Source organism: Podarcis muralis, chromosome 17 (assembly GCF_964188315.1).
Source record: "Podarcis muralis chromosome 17, rPodMur119.hap1.1, whole genome shotgun sequence".
NCBI classification, from domain to species: domain Eukaryota; kingdom Metazoa; phylum Chordata; class Lepidosauria; order Squamata; family Lacertidae; genus Podarcis; species Podarcis muralis.
The window spans coordinates 10,193,212-10,209,985 of NC_135671.1; the positions used below are offsets into that span (position 1 = coordinate 10,193,212).

Below are 16,774 nucleotides of genomic sequence, written 5' to 3' on the forward strand. Positions count from 1 at the left end.
TAGTCATGCTGGCCACATAACCCAGAAAAATTATCTGTGGACAAACGCCAGCTCCCTTGGCCTGTAAAGCAAGATGGGCGCCGCAACCTTTACCTTTTAAGGGCATGTACGGAGGCGATGTTTGTGGTGATGATTTGTACAATTAGTAAAGTAGGAGGCCAGCAGTAGGTGGTGCCAAAGCCAGTGGCGGGCAGAGCCAATTAAGTCTAGTTTCTTCCTTCTCCTTGTTAAGTTACACAAGGGCAACGCTGAGACTAAGGAAGAGGAAGATGACAGGCCTTGCCGTCGCCTGGACTGTTCATAACTAATAAGGCAGACAGTGGGGGCTAGCTGAGGGCAGACTGAAGTTTGGGGGCAGTGCATCATTCGCCCTAAGTGGCTGACCTTTGCTGCGATTTAGTAGTTCATATACTTGCTGCATCTGAGAAGTAAACGATTGCTTTGCCAAATGCCGGCATTCCTGCTTCGCGGTGTGTTTTTAGGGCACCTTTTTTTCTAGTGCATCGCTACTGTAGAGAATCATTGGGATCTTGCCATTCGAGATTTGAATGGTTTTGCAAACTCATCTGGAACAATAGCAGGAGGATAATGGTGTCCCTTTTCCCCAATTGGCTTTTGTTTCAGAACAACCTAGAATAGCTTTCAGTGTTAAACCTTTGTTTCAGGCTTTTGCTTATTGCTTTTTTTGATATATATGAATTGCAAGCCCTTTAACTTGCACCAGATGCTTCCAGAGCGTTGAACAATGAAATACTTAGAGGTGTGCATTTGGATAGTTCTGGGGTATGGCGTCATCGATGCTACATAAACACTTAGATAAGCCATTAAACCTTAGCCTGCACCCTCCCCAGGACTAAAGTTGTCATTAGTGAATGTTTCAGAGCAACTTACAAGTTAGCTATTACCATGAGACTGGTGTTCCTTCGGCCTGGGATACTTCTGCCCCAGAGTAGATTTGTTGAAAACATAATATTTGTTACATTTCTTAAAACATGCAAGCCTTTCTTCCTCTAAGGGGCTCTGAGTGATATTTTGGTTTCATAACGGACCTGTAAGGTAGATCAAACTGAGCAGTGACTTGTCCAAGGGCACCCACTGAATGTCATGGCTGAGTCAGAAGTTGAATGTGGGACGGGACACCATACCATGCTGACATTTGTAGCCATATTTCTCCATAACGAGTAGGTAGCAAACTTCTGGTGGCCCAAAATTGGGGAGCTGTGCAGGAAAGCCGTCTTCTTAACTTGTAAAACAGACTCTGGCATCATTATAAGAAGGTTGTAGAGACTCTAGAAGGATCTCCAAGACCTTCTCATAATGGTGCTGCACCAGAGGGAGGGAAATGGGTGTAAATGTGTGAAGCCTCCAGCCCATGTGTGCTCATGAGTGTATGTGTGTATGCCCTTTTTTCTCTGTGAAGGAGAAATGATTACGAATAGCACTGGGTGCTTTGCCTTCTGAAACAGTGTGCTTATAGAGGTTACTTGCATGTGTTCAAAAGTTGGTCGTTAACCATAACAATTTGCAACAAGTAAAAATTAAGATTCCCGGGAATTTGCACTAGGCACTAAGCTTGCACAAGGTTTTAGGTCACAAGAAAAACCACAAGCATGTGGAACTGAGGAAATCTGAAAGGTGTTTCCATGCAAAATGACATTCCTCATGCCCTTGGTATATTGTTGGACTACAACTCCCATTGGCCATGCAGCTGGTGTCTGATGGGAGTCGTGATCTGACAAAATTTGGAGAGTGTTATGTTGAGGGAGACTGTTATACTGGGCTAAGATTCTCTCCCCCCAAAATGTTGGCACTATTCTTGCAAGTGACTTCATAATGGTAACGTAATTTGAACTTTAAGTGATGGGTCTCTGGTGCTGCCATGCTTCTTGTCACCAGTGCTTCACAATGGATGTTGAAGATGGCAAGGCAGGCTGTCCCTGATATTTGCGTGTGGGCTGTGAAATGTCTCTTTCATTATATAAATCATAAGAATATATGCTGTCATAAAAAAGACTGATATTAATTTATTGGAAAGATAATGCCATGTCTCTCTGTGATCAACGGATAGAAGATACGGCAACTCTAGCAACAAATGAACAGATCGCTTTTCGACGCAGATTGTGTATGGATAAATGCAACAATATTTGGAATCCCTTCATAAAAAGCATAATGCCTTGTTAACAATTTTACATTTCTATAACATCTTTATTTCCTGACAGAGATTATTATCTAATGAAGAAGAAAAGAACAAAGCCATCATTCAAGAAGTTTGTTTTATGGTATCCTTTTAGAGACAACCTGAAACGCTTTGGGTAAAGCAGTCCTTAATTATACAGTTATGCATATCCGTCTTTGGTTGTCACAGGTTGTCTGAGGGATCATATCTGTGGTAGTTCAGAAATTCCATAGTTTGGTACAAATGATCCTTCCTTTTGTTTGTGGCACCAGGATTTCCTCTGACACGTTAAGTGAAGGCATACAGATTAAAATTTTGGCTTGTCTTAATTTTCCCAATTCACATAGGCACTATAAAAAGAAATGTGCTGTGTGACCTGTTCTTATTTCTTAAAACATTATTGGAAATGTTTCTGTAGCGGTAGATTTGCCCGCACGCTCCCTGCCTCCAGAGAAAGCTGGGAATTCCAATGGATTTGGGACTGTAATCTCTCAAGGGAACGAGCTGTTCTTTATTGTATAACCTGGCTGCAAAAGATGTGTTCCAAATCTAGCAATCTTTGAAACTTTAACAGATGAAATCCTCTAGAAAAAGTTATCTGGTCACCCGAACGTTGTCCAGTTCTGCTCTGCTGCATCGATTGGAAAAGAGGAATCCGATACTGGGCAAGGGGAGTTTCTTCTGCTAACCGAGCTTTGCAGAGGTAAAATGATAATTTATGTGGGCTTTTTATTGTTTGGTGGACTAATCTAGCAGTTCAGCCAAGCCGGTCCTTCCTTCAGAGATGACTGTGGTGAGGCTGATCAAAACAGCCTTCCAGCTTTGTAGATAAGCTGACCAATTTTACTTAGTCAGCAAAAACTTCTAGTGGCCAACTGGGAGGAGGAGGAACAAGAGACCTCTGGTAGTACATTTCTATACCAGACACATTTCTATGCCTCCTGGCAGCCTACTTTGGTTTTGATGCTGGATGCTGAGAAGGGATGGCGCACCCTATTCCTTCATGGAACTTCTTGCTATGGCTACTGGGCTCATGCCCAGTAAGATAAGGCTGTTTTCTTTTTCAATTATATTTTACCAAGTTTCAACATTTTTAACATACACAATCAAGATACAATTCTGTCTTTTCTCTTGATTTCGTTGACTTCCCACCTTGTTTTCCATGGAGTTGTTGCTTCTCCCCTTCTACTGTCCCGTCTTCTATCTATTAAATCAGGTTAAGGCTGTTTTCTTGTCACAAAGGGGTTGCCACTTACAGCCAGTGTCACAGATCTTGTCCACCAGGTAGGGTGGAGACGCTATGCTAGCTTCCCGGAAGCTGGACCTTCCAGTTGTTGCTTCCTGGGACGGAGAGGGGCAGGACGGTTGGTGTGGTGCAGATGCACGGACAGAGCCAATCCAGCGCTCTTTCTAGTGCGTTCACACTGCACTGACGTCTGGGCCGCATCACATCTTGGTAAAGCAACTGTGACCCACCTGCCTGGAAGCTAGCACAGCGGCTCTTCCCAACCCAGCAAGCTTATGGATATGTTGTTCTATGCTGGGGGTTCTTAGAGTACAGCCTCAGCCCTCCAGCTCTGCATTTGCCCTGTGCCTGATGTCAGGTCTTCTTTTTTAACAACCATGTGTTGCATGTGTTTGTCTAAAGCCAAGTTGTGAGCTTCCCCTCATTTACAGGTGCTCCTTCTGAGCTAGGCACCCACCAGAGCTGTCAACCGTCCCTTATTTGGCGGGAAAGCCCCTTATTCCAGCGCCGTGTCCCGCTGCTGTCCCTTATTGATGATGTCCCTTAAATTTTCCGGGTTTCAAAGGAAGCAGCTCCTCTCCCTCCCTCCCTGCCGGCCAGGGAGGAGGGAGGCTCCAACTGTGTTGCTTGGTTGCATTGCTCACCCAATAAGGAGTCTTAAGAACGACTGGGGGGTGGAGCTTGCATGCCTTGTGCCGATCAAATTGGCCACATTGCCTGGGGACTTGCCTTTGCTCAGAGCTTCTCAGCGGAGAGGTGACGGTGGTTTTCCTTGCTGCATCCCCTTTGCCGGGTTGTTGCGCTGTGGGAACCACCGCCTGAGGCTTCATTTGGCTGCTGGCTGGGCTTTCTGCCTTTGGCTTGGAGGGGCTCAGAAGCCGAACATACCTGTGCCTGGAAAATCCCTTATTTTGGCCGCTGATCCCTTATTTTCGAGGCTGCTGGCCCCTTATTTTTAAATCTGTAAGTTGACAGCTATGGCACCCACACAACCAGGAGTCCCGATTATGCAGAGCCCCTATACCAGTGTTTCCTAATGTTGGGTCTCCAGCTGCTCACTGCCCTATATACAAAGTGAAGCTTGCTCGTTGGCCTTCTTATACAGACACTAGCATGCAATACAAGGTGGTTTGGATGCAGGTGGCGCTGTGGTCTAAACCACAGAGCCTCTTGGGCTTGCCGATCAGAAGGTCAGCGGTTTGAATCCCCATGAAAGAGTGAACTCCCGTTGCCCTGTCCCAGCTCCTGCCAACCTAGCAGTTTGAAAGCATGCCAGTGCAAGTAGATAAATAGGTACTGCTATGGCGGGAAGGTAAAAGGTGTTTCTGTGAGCTCTGGCACTCGTCACAGTATTCCGTTGTGCCAGAAGCGGTTTAGTCATGCTGGCCACATGACCAGCTGTCTGTGGACAAACGCTGGCTCCCTCAGCCTGAAAGCGGGATGAGCTCCACAACCCCAGAGTCGCCCTTGACTGGACTTAACATCATGGGGTCCTTTACTTTACAAGGTGGTTGTTCCCCTCCCCCTTTTTAATAAAAAAAGGAATATCCAATGTTCGGTTGTGTGACTTACACGGAAGCGATCCATGCATCTGTCTCCCCTGACCCCTCTCTCATAACCTTCTTGTTTATTGGAAACCACTTTGGGAAAGGCATTTTAAATTGACGTAGAAATGAGTGGCTCTTCTTTCCTCCCACACAGTTATTCTTTTCCCCCCTTCTCTTCACCCCCCCCCCCCGAGACGGCTATTAATTAGGACTGTGAGCTTTAATCACGGCTTTAATTGCCGATTAAAATTTGCTCTCTAATTAATTGGTGTGACCGGGACTGAAGGGCACCCTGCCGTGCAGGTCACACAGACACGATGGCTCCTTTGTCCTTGTGCCAAGTTGGAAGAGAAGAAACACTTGGAAGAGGGTTTTTTTCTAATGGCTTTCCCCTTTGGTCTGTATCCAGAGCTAGTAGATGTTTTGCATTTGAAGTTAGTCAGCTTTTTCTTCTTGCAGAGAGAACTGCAGGCAGCTGAGACTGACAGGGTTCAGTATTTGCTTTTGCTCACTCCTCCACCCCCCCACCCCGCTGCCCTTGGATCTTGGCCATGATTTGAGAATTGAGGGCTGGGGAATTAACATTTCACATACGCTGGAGTTCCTTGTTTTATATGTGCAGGAGCTACTGCTTAGGAACAGGACAGGAAGATTTGCTTAGGAATCTAATATTGTGTAGGAGGGCATGGGAGGTTTGCTGTTTGTGGGCTAATAACAGGGCAAGATGGCTGCCCATCTCATCCTGGTTCGAGGTGGCAGACTTCTGAGGGACTTGGACCCCCATTTTGTGGTGTGTGTTCACTCCCAAGAAGGGAAGAACTAAGGAAGGAAATTAATTGGCAAGTAGGGTAGGCTTTACCCTTTCTGGTCTGGGGTGGGGGCCAAATTCTCACTCAAATATAGAAGAAGCCATGTTGTTTGCTTCCTTGCTTGCTTGGTTTGTGTGTGTGGCGCCACATCTGCATGTTTAAAGTGTTATTATCCCACTTTAAACAGTCATGGCTTCCCTAAATTGGTAGTGTACAGCTCCCCAGGGAATTGCAGTTTGTTAAGGGGTGCTGAGAGTTGTTAGGAAGCCCTGGTATTCCCCTCGCAGAGTGTTATGAATTTTTCGTCCACAGGGCAAGTGGTGGAATTTCTGAGGAAAGCTGAATCCAAAGGGCCCCTCTCGTGCGACACGGTGTTGAAGATCTTTTATCAGACCTGCCGTGCGGTGCAACACATGCATAAGCAGAAACCTCCTATTATTCATAGAGATTTAAAGGTACAGAATCCGAAACAAGCTGAACGGCTGATTTATGCAAAGGAGGAGCTTTGTTATGAATCTGGAGCAGCAGCCAGTAGCAAGTTATTTAATCTTTTCATAAAATTTATATACTGCTTGAGGGTAGAAAACGAATGAACCTAAAAGCAATTTATAATATTTAGACTGAGTGTGTTTTGAGTTTGTCATGTAGTAAACGGAAAAGTATTGCATCGGATAATAATAATAATAATAATAATAATAATAATAATAATAATATTTATACGCTACCCATCTGGGTGGGTTTCCCCAGCCACTCTTGGCGGCTTACAGCGTATCAAGACATAGTAAAACCTCAAATACTAAAAACCTCCCGATAAAAGGTTGTCTTCAGATGTTTTCTAAAAGTCAGAGAGTTGTCCATTTCCTTAGCATCTGATTGGAGGGCGTTCCACAGGGAGGGTGCCACTACCGAGAAGGCCCTCTTGGGGCTGGTTCATACAGCCAGCCATAAGGAAACATTCTTGTAGTGCAATCCCTAATTAAAAGTAGTCTGGGAAATATTGATAGCTACATGACGTTTATCACATCTTTCGTTGTACTTTATTCCATTAGGCTAATCTGAGAAGCAGCGTTCGCTGCTCTCCAGAGGGAAGGCCTCTTCTAAAATAAACACACGTATTAGGGAGTGTGAACAGTGCAGCTAGTACAGAATTGATAAATCTTGTGCGCTTTGATGCTGTGAACTTGGAGGATATATGCATGAAAATCTGCCCTTTTAAATAAATGTAAGTGTTTCCACTGAATGTGCACCCTTAAACTCCTCACTTGATTGTCCGTACAGATAGAAAATATGCTGATGAGTAACCAAGGAACAATTAAACTGTGTGACTTTGGCAGTGCAACAACCATAGCACATTACCCTGACTACAACTGGTCCGCACAGAAAAGAGCAGCGGTTGAAGAGGAGGTGAGAAACCTGATACTCTGATTTATTTTCAACGTTTTGTAACTCTAGGCTTTTTGGTATCCCTTGAATACATTAGACCAAATTCTGTCGCAGTGGAAATCACTTGGAAATGTTATGGGGGAGCAGCATTCTTTTCCTGGTCCTATACAAGACATTCTTAAACTACGGCTGTAATAAAATAGTAGCCTTCAGCTGTGTATGGCTGCAAGCCTGTACACATTTAACCTGGGTACCTCTGAATAGTCATGCATTAGATTGTGCTGTCTGCTAAGAAGCACCTCATAAAATGTCCTTTTTTCTCCGAACCACAGCACAAATACTACATCTCTTGGATCCTTTGGTCTTCTCTGTTGGTTAAGGCTGAATGTATTTCATGCAAATAATGTAAAAGTCGCGTCCAAAAGTTCTGCATTCGGTTTCCAAAATGAATTGTGAGCCAAGCTGCCTGTGTCGCCCTGATTTGTATAACATTACTTCTGAGAGCTGCTTTTCAGAGAACCTGGAAAGCTTTTGGCAAGGGCTGGTAAAATAGCAACAGGCACCTGAATTTAGGGAGCAGCAGTCTTAGAAGAGGGACGTGGGTGGTGCTGTGGGTTAAACCACAGAGCCCAGGACTTGCCAATCAGAGGGGTCAGCGGTTTGAATCCCCGTGACGGGGTGAGCTCCCGTTGCTCGATCCCTGCTCCTGCCAGCCTAGCAGTTCGAAAGCACGTCAAAGTTCAAGTAGATAAATAGGTACCACTCTGGCAGGAAGGTAAACAGCGTTTCCGTGAGCTACTCTGGTTCGCCAGACGCGGCTTAGTCATGCTGGCCACATGACCTGGCTGTACACCGGCTCCCTCGGCCAATAAAGCGAGATGAGCACTGCAACCCCAGAGTCGGTCACGACAGGACCTAATGGTCAGGGGTCCCTTTACCTTTAGTCTTAGAAGAAAATCAGGGAACCATGATCTAGGGTGCTGCAGTGCCCTCTCCTAGTCACCAGGGGCCACTATATTTTGCTGGAGCTTCATGATAGCTTTCAAGGAAGTGCTACATGAAGGAGTTTGCAGTGGTCAGTCGACTGGCCATGTGGGAACAGGAGGATTGCAGATTTACTGGTCACAGGGTCATCAGGTTGTAAATCATGAGTGGTGGTGGTGGGGAACTCTCAAACTGCTACAGACATCTGAAATCATTCCCGGAATAGCATAATGCTGCTTACAGGTTTTTGAAATATTGAGTGGTATATAAATGCATTTAATAAATGAATAAATAACCAAGAAACATCAAAGAAAATCCCCCTTCTTTGAGAGTTCCCTGCAGCATCCCATGGCTTATAAGAGGAGGATATCGCTATCTACATATATATCCAGTCTAACAGACTAGGTTGGCAGGAGCTAGGACAGAGCAATGGGAGCTCACCCTTTTGTGGGGATTTGAACCACTGGGCTTGCCAGTCGACCTTCTGATTGGCAAGCCCAGTGGCTCAGTGGTTTAGACCACAGCACCACCCGCGTCCTAGCCAACCTAGCAGTTTGAAAGCAAGCCAGTTCAAGTAGATAAATAGGTACTGCTGTGGTGGGAAGGTAAATGGCATTTCAGTGCGCTCTGGTTTCTGTCACGGTGTACCGTTGCACCAGAAGCGGTTTAGTCATGCTGGCCACAGGACCCTGAGACAAACGCCAGCTCCCTTGGCCTGAAAGCGAGATGAGTGCCACAACCCCATAGTCACCTTTGACTGGACTTAACCGTCCAGGGGTCCCTTACCTTTACACCTAACAGACTACTAATACTGTACTGTACTTAGAAACAAGAATTGACCTTCACATTGATTTCCTGAGTGTTAATCTTGATTTGCATGCCACAAAGGCAAGAAAGCATTTTGTTTCTTTTTATTGGTTGCTGCTGCAGGAGTTACAGAAACCCACATTTGGCATACAGGTTGTTTTGATGAAAACCAAAGCATTTTGTGCTTGGGGTGTTCTAGGTTCCTTTTAAATTTTATTTTGTTTCTGACCCTCTGCTGAGGTGGTCTTTTTATTTTGTGTGTCTACAGATCACAAGGAACACAACACCAATGTATAGGACTCCTGAAATAATAGATCTATATTCAAACTTTCCAATTGATGAAAAACAAGATATTTGGGTAAGCATTTTCTTTATACGTAGATTAGACCTTGTGTGACACCTTGTTTCTGAATATTTTCTGGATTTTGTATTTGTTTAGGGAATTTCTACCCCTCCATTTCATCCCAAGTGGTTCACAGTAAACCAATAAAACATACACAATAACACCACTGTAATACAGACGTTAAAACTTCAAAAATGTGGTAGCGACTTAACACATATAATAAATAAACAAACAAACAAAACAAAACACCTTTTGCTCCTGATACTCTTTCCTTTGGTTAAATATTATTTATCAGCTATAAAGCACCTAACATTTCACTAAGCACCGTACAGATTTAAAAACAAGACAGTCCTTGCCCACAGGTTTTCAGTCTAATAAAGCATACAACACACAAGGAAAAGGGATAGAGAAGGAAGAGGAAAACAGGCAAGCTTACATAGTTCTTAAAATGTGACCACCTTAAACAGTTCAGGAAAAGGAGGAGCCAAAGGCATCTAGAATTTTTTAGGTGAGCCAATGGAGTGTGTGCTGTTACCTCTTTCTCTGTTGGCTATTGTTGTAGTTGTGAAAACCTCTCACTCCTTTATTAGGAATGGGTGAGTTCACTGTTAACACTTTCACCAAATCAGACCCAATAGCGTAAAACCCTTGAAATCAATTGACCTAGGTTAACCGTGTCCATTTAATTTCTTCGGTTGGACTGCCCTGACATTGGAAGCAACCTGAAGTGCTTTAAGCTACCAAACACTGTGCATTGAATTAAAAATAGACAAGACTGTGCCAAATCATCTGGAAATTTACAAGGACAACGCAACACAAGGAACTGGAGGAGAAGAGACATATAAGCAAGCACACAGATTTTTCAAGAACATTGGGAATGTTAAAGCCAAATAGGGATAGGAGGCTTGCATTTTTATGTAAGCGATTGGGGGGGGGGGCAGTGCAGTTTCTAAGGAAGTACAGCTAAAAGAAAAGAGGTATTTGGAAGTAATTTCTGGCTATACTCTCCGTTTTTCTAATTGAAGCTGGGAAGGAAGAGGGAGAGGCAGGAGAGAGAATAATTCTCTTGTTGACGGATTTGATAGAATGTACTGATAGGAATGCCTTAAGCACAATGCAGTGAACAGCAGACAATGTTCCAGTCTTACTGGTGAATACATTGTGAATACATTGGAGGGACGCGGGTGGCGCTGTGGTCTAAACCACTGAGCCTCTTGGGCTTGCCGATCAGAAGGTCGGCAGTTTGAATCCCTGTGACAGGGTGAGCTCCCGTTGCTCAGTCCCAGCTGCTGCCAACCTAACAGTTCAAAAGCACACCAGTGCAAGTAGATAAATGGGTACCGCTGTGGCAGGAAGGTAAATGGCGTTTCCGTGTGCCCTGGCTTCCGTTGCACCAGTGTCCTGTTGCACCAGAAGTGCTTTAGTCGTGCTGGCCACATGACCCGGAAAGCTGTCTGTGGACAAACGCTGACTCCCTCGGCCTGAAAGTGAGATGAGCGCCGCAACCCCATAGTCACTTTTGACTGGACTTAACCGTCCAGGGGTCCTTTACCTTTACCTTTACCTTTTACATTGTGAATACATGGGAGCATGAGCAGTACAGATCTTGTCCTGAGGCACTCAGGATCGGTTTGTGGGGAAGGACAGTAGCTCAGCTTGTAGAACATCTGCCGTGAATGCAATAAAGCCCCAGGTTCAATACCTAGAAGAAAAAGAAGAGTTTGGATTTGATATCCTGCTTTATCACTACCCGAAGGAGTCTCAAAGCGGCTAACAATCTCCTTTCCCTTCCTTCCCCACAACAAACACTCTGTGAGGTGAGTGGGGCTGAGACACTTCAAAGAAATGTGACTAGCCCAAGGTCACCCAGCAGTTGCATGTGGAGGAGCAGAGACACGAACCCGGTTCCCCAGATTATGAATCTGCCGCTCTTAACCACTACACCACACTGGTTCTCTACCTCGTGACTCCCAAGTAGGGCTGGGAAAAGGTGCTGTCTGAAAGCCTGGGGAGTCACTGCCACTCAGTGTAGATGATACTGAGTTAGATGGACCAATGGTTTGACTCCATATAGGGTGGTGAAAGCAGCAGGAGAATACGTAGAACTGATGGGCAGGCAGATTGTTCTGTATTGCTCTGCTGGGTGTCAAGCTTACCAAACTTCTGTACACTGGCACCTCAGGTTACATACGCTTCAGGTTACAGACTCCCCTAACCCGGAAATAGTGCTTCAGGTTAAGAACTTGGCTTCAGGATGAGAACATAAATCATGCTCCAACGACGCAGCGGCAGCAGGAGGCCCCATTAGCTAAAGTGGTGCTTCAGGTTAAGTACAGTTTCAGGTTAAGGACGGACCTCCGGAACGAATTAAGTACTTAACCCAAGGTATCACTGTACTTGATGAGAAATCGATTCAGTGCTTATATGCACATCTTGCTCTGTTTTGACATGATCGCCTGCGTTTTCTGTCCTCATCATCTCTGAGAGAGCAGATTAAGATTCCTGGGTTAGAGAGCAGAATGTGGGAACTGCTGAAGTGTTACGATTATTTATTAAATTTATTGGTCGCTTTTTTGCCACGGCAGCTCAAAGCGACTTTCAATATTTTAAGCAAAAAGCAAACACATACGCACATTATAACCAGTATATATATATTTAAATGAACTGCATTAAAACATCTCAGCCACACAAATAGGCCATAGATGGTGAAAGGCCTGATTGAAAAGGGCATGTTTTTGCCTGGCGCCTAAAGATAAGTAAATGGCAGCAGGTGTGCCTCCCCAAGAGAGCTGGAGCCACCATTGGAAAGGCCCGTTCTCATGTTGCCACCCTCTGTTGTGTTGTGGTTGGGATACAAACTTGGGATGGCAGCCAAGGCTCATTGGTATCCTCTTTCATTGGCAGGGCTCAATCTGGGAAGTCAAGCCATGGTTTCATGTGGGATTTTAGCCAGGATTAAGGCAACAAACTGCGGTTAGCACTCATTATGGCTGCATGGCTGCAGCAGAACATCCAATGCTGTAGTCTGCTCCGAAGTAATTGAATATCATAGGCTATTGGGTGAAACGAAATAATAGCTCCCATAGCTGATTCGATTTAAGCTTGAACAACTTAACTATTTAGGAATTTGGGGAGGGTTTTTTTTTTTTGTTAACGTCTGCATTCTTCCCCTGCAGGCATTGGGTTGCATCCTCTATCTGTTGTGCTTCAGGCAACATCCATTCGAAGATGGAGCTAAGCTTCGAATAGTCAATGGAAAATATTCAATTCCTCAGAATGACACAAGATACACAGTGTTTCATGATCTCATTCGTAAGTTTAAGACTGTAATGCTAAATTCACTTGGGGCAAATGAAAGGGGAATGAACTGATAATTTTGTATGGATTTAAGGTTCTTTTTGTTTGTTTCCTTTGCAAAAATGCACCTATATATATTTTTTAAAGTTTCTGTTCATGTAATTAATGGGAAATGACAGTATACATGCAGGTTGAAGAGAAAATCCATGAATATAAGAAATTAGAAGTGGCAGTGAAGTTAACCGTTCCATCTTTTTATTATTTGAGTGTAGTGTTGACTTTATTCCAGTGCACAGGTAGGGGATTTATGGCTCACCAGATGATGTGTACTGCAACTTCCATCAGCTCAAGCCAGCATGGCCAGTGATCAGAGATGATGGGTGTTGGGAGTCTTAAACATTCGGAAAGCACCAGCTTAGGGAAGCCTTGTTCTAGCATATGTGGAAGGGATTCACCACTCCTCGGTGACTAAAAGTATTATACAACCCAGCATGTTTTGAGCTTCTCCCTTTTCTTAGAGAATTCTCAACTATTCACAGTTCGAAGCCCTTGATCACTGAAACAATTAAAGCCACATCTTTAAGTTATGCAAATATCCGTTAGCCAGGTCTTTTACCCATGTTGAAAGTCTCTTTGGATGACTGGCAGGATAGAAATCTTAGGGCAGGGGAAACCAGAAATTTGTCTTTGAGATCTGCAGATTAAACCCCCGTTTCAATAATCTGTTGTGTCATTTTATTAGGATCGAGTCTGAAAGTGAATCCGGAAGAGCGGCTGTCCATCACGGAGCTTGTGAATCAATTGCAGGAGATCGCAGCTGCTAGAAATGTGAACCCAAAGTCCCCTATCACAGAGGTAACTGGAGCTATTGAGCAAAGCCTTATGGTTTGGGGTTCTCTGCACTGAAACTCCAAATTGCCCGTTGAAGATGTGCCAATGTTGGAATAAGGCAAATAGATTGGCGTGTTTCATACAAGTCTTCCAAAAGCAATGTTGTCAAATAAATTCTGTTCTGTTTCCCATCCTCAGGACTCTCATCTCAGAAGTCAGGGAATAAGGGGAATGAGTAGCAGGTATAGAGAAACCCCAACCTGGTGCCCCTCAGCATTTTGGACTACAATTCCCATCATCCATGGCCCATTGGCTATGGAGACTGAGGCTAATGGAGGCTGCTGGTGGGCATGAGTTTGGGGGAGGCTGGTAGAGAGCAAGATCTGCTTCATTTCTAGTCGTCTTGGCATTTGCACGTGAATAATCTTTTTTATTATTTCTGGACTGCTTGAAATATAAGTGCTGATCAAACTTTGCAACATTCCCTTCCCACAATCTACCAAACACATTTGGCGTTTCACATACAATGTGACGTTTGCATCCCTCTTGTAAAGTAGATCAGTTCTATCTCTGTATTGCAGAAGAAGCAATATGAGGTTGGGCTGATAGGAAATTGAGAGGGTGATGTTTGCCTAATGCTACCTAGTGAGATTGCTTTTGGAGGGCAGAGTTGAAACAAGGACTTTGCTGGTGCAGAGGCCAAGAGCTTGAGCTGCAGTCTTCAGCCCTTTTGGACCTGGACTCTCCTCTAACCACTGTTCTGTGTTATGGGACCCTCTTTAATTAAAATACACACACACACACACATTTACAGTGGTACCTCTGGATGCGAACGGGATCCGTTCCGGAGCCCCGTTCGCATCCTGAGTACAACGTAACTTGCGTCTGGGTGTCTGCGTCTGTGCGGATTGCGTTTTGCCGCTTCTGCGCATGTGCGTGACGTCATTTTGAGCATCTACCCATGCGCGAGCGGCGAAACCCAGAAGTAACGCACTCCGTTACTTCCGGGTCGCCACGGAGCGTAACTTGAAAACGCTCAACCTGAAGCATATTTAACCTGAGGTATGACTGTACTGTAAATATTGACTTTTCTCCAGCTTTGATGAGCTACCTTGGCAAGTATAGCTTGTCATGCAGCGCTGCGGGAAGTGGTATGTGCTGACATTTCCTCTCCCAGAGTAAAGGAGCGTTATCCTCCTTCGTACTTAATTCACCTCCATATAAAGATTTCTGGGTTTTTCACCTCAATTAATTTTTCTGCCAACTTCATTAGATGAAAAACCCCAAATGAATAAAATAGAGAATAGTGGCGGAACCCATTTTATGGCCGGGATACAATTTGTTTGTGGATCCCACCTGGCAAGTGGCTTTAAGATGCTCTGTATTGCTTGTACCCTTTGGTGGGGGGGGGGGGTGTTTGAAAGAGATCGAAGTGCTAATTCTGGAAATGGCTGATTTTTCTTTCCAGCTCCTTGAACAAAATGGAGGCTATGGAAATAATGCTCTGCCTAGGACATCGTCAGCTGTAGTAACACAGAACTCAAAGCCAGCAGGGCAGCTCAACAACATGTACAATGCAGGTATATTCCCAAATATTCCCTCCTCCACCCCCATTTTTATTATTATTAGCAGAGCATCAAAATATGTGAGATCTCCCAGTACCATGTCTGGTTGTACTTCTTGGCAATTGCTTTTCCGACCATTTGTTTAATAATGGGACTAAAGCCTTTCTAAAGAAATGCAAAAATATAGGAGAGAGTTTAAGTGCACCACCAAATTGTTTGACACTGAAGCTAATGGACTGAAATTGTGCTCAGTTACTTTTCTGTGCCCTTGGCTCTTAGGTCTGACGGTAGCCGAATGTGACCAGACTTACAGCGGATTCTTTGATATTCTTAGGGGCGGGACGGAGAGGTTTCTCACAAATATCAAGGACACATCTTCGAAAGTTATTCAGTCTGTGGCCAAGTAAGTAGAACTGTAACTGTGCTGATAAAGGGAATGCAGATCCACAAACGTAATTCACCTCTCCCTCAGTGCATTGGGTATTTCATGTACTGTGTCTTTCCCGCCCCCACATGTGGTTTTTAAAAAGAGATGGCCTTCTCCAAAACTTGTGAAAAAGCAGGAAGGGGTGGGTTATGATAGGCTCAGCGGATGAATCTGTGCTTTGGGCACTATCCTGTTTCACGATATTGTGGTTATGTGGTTTTGGAACTTCCAAAACATTTGGAAACCAAGGCGTGGCTTCCGGTTGGCTTCGGGAAGCTCCTGCAGCCAATCGGAAGCCGCGTCGGACATTCGGGTTCCAAAGAGCGTTCGCAAACCGGAACACTCACTTCCGGGTTTGTGGCATTGGGGAACCAAAACTTTCGACTCGCAAAGTGTTTGGGATCCAAGGTACGACTGGAAGAGGCATTGTATGTGTGCAAAGTTGTGTACATCACTAGAAAAAGCTGCTTTAAAAAAATAATCCCTAACCTGGTTTATACTGCAAATGTTACATTATTGGAGAAGTTCGAGCTCTCGTACTGAGAATATTGTACTGGCACAACCACACAAGTTCAGGACAGAGCTAGATGCAATAGTGAGCATAAGGTCTGCTGCCCCGCTCAGCAGCAAGGTTTCTGGTTTGACTCCTACCCTTCTGTTTCATGCAGTGCAACTTGGCGCTGTGACAACCTGCAATTCCATGCCATCTGGTCTACAGACCTCCTGCTAAAAGCAAGTGGCAACATGGGATCCTAGCCAGGATAGGTTAAGAAATATGTAATATCCCAGTAGCTGAATGTTTAGAAGGAACATTTGAAGCATAGCAGTTTCTGATTGGCTTGACTCCCCCACCTGTAAAAATAAACTTGTGAAAGGCACAGAAATCCCCATCTGCCGAGCCTGGCAAGCTCCAAATATTATGGGATGTTCCAAATTAGCTTGTTTATTTAGCTGTTTTTCTATTGCCTTTCATGGCCAAAAAGGGGTGCCTCACAATTAAAAGCATAACTATTTAAAACCTAAAACAGTAACTATAAAATGTAGCACATAAATAAAGTGCAGTAATTAGAATCAGTAAGTTCATTCATTTTAAAAGCAGATTGGAATGGTGAAGTTTTTAAAGACTCAAGTTCACAGCCAGACACACAGCTGGGTGGAATGTCCCAGGGACAGGGCTACCACTGAAAAGGCCCTGTCTCTTGTGACTGCCCTACTTCAGTTTGTGGTGTAAAAGAAGGGAAAAGATGGTGCTTAACATATGTATGGTTTGTTTGTTTAAGTAAAACATGAGCTTATTATAAATACAAAGAATAGTACAGCTCTAAACCCATAAGGATCAACAGTAAACCTGGCATTTAA

General features: G+C 44.4%; 1 protein-coding gene across 5 annotated transcripts in view; it reads left to right on the forward strand.

Moving 5' to 3' along the window:
* The window catches only part of GAK (cyclin G associated kinase), a 78,552-nt gene that overhangs the window by 18,199 nt on the left and 43,579 nt on the right, over window positions 1–16,774 (forward strand). For 3 of the 5 annotated variants that reach the window (XM_028713250.2, XM_077921341.1, XM_077921340.1), the window contains exons 3-11: window positions 2,220–2,279; window positions 2,765–2,879; window positions 6,091–6,233; window positions 7,057–7,182; window positions 9,221–9,310; window positions 12,472–12,607; window positions 13,335–13,447; window positions 14,892–15,003; window positions 15,268–15,391. In XM_028713250.2, the coding sequence (XP_028569083.2) occupies window positions 2,220–2,279; window positions 2,765–2,879; window positions 6,091–6,233; window positions 7,057–7,182; window positions 9,221–9,310; window positions 12,472–12,607; window positions 13,335–13,447; window positions 14,892–15,003; window positions 15,268–15,391 (1,019 nt within the window). Of the gene's footprint in view, window positions 1–2,219; window positions 2,313–2,750; window positions 2,880–6,090; window positions 6,234–7,056; window positions 7,183–9,220; window positions 9,311–12,471; window positions 12,608–13,334; window positions 13,448–14,891; window positions 15,004–15,267; window positions 15,392–16,774 lie in introns of those variants that run through there. The other 2 variants (XM_077921343.1, XM_077921342.1) reach the window with 2 other exon arrangements.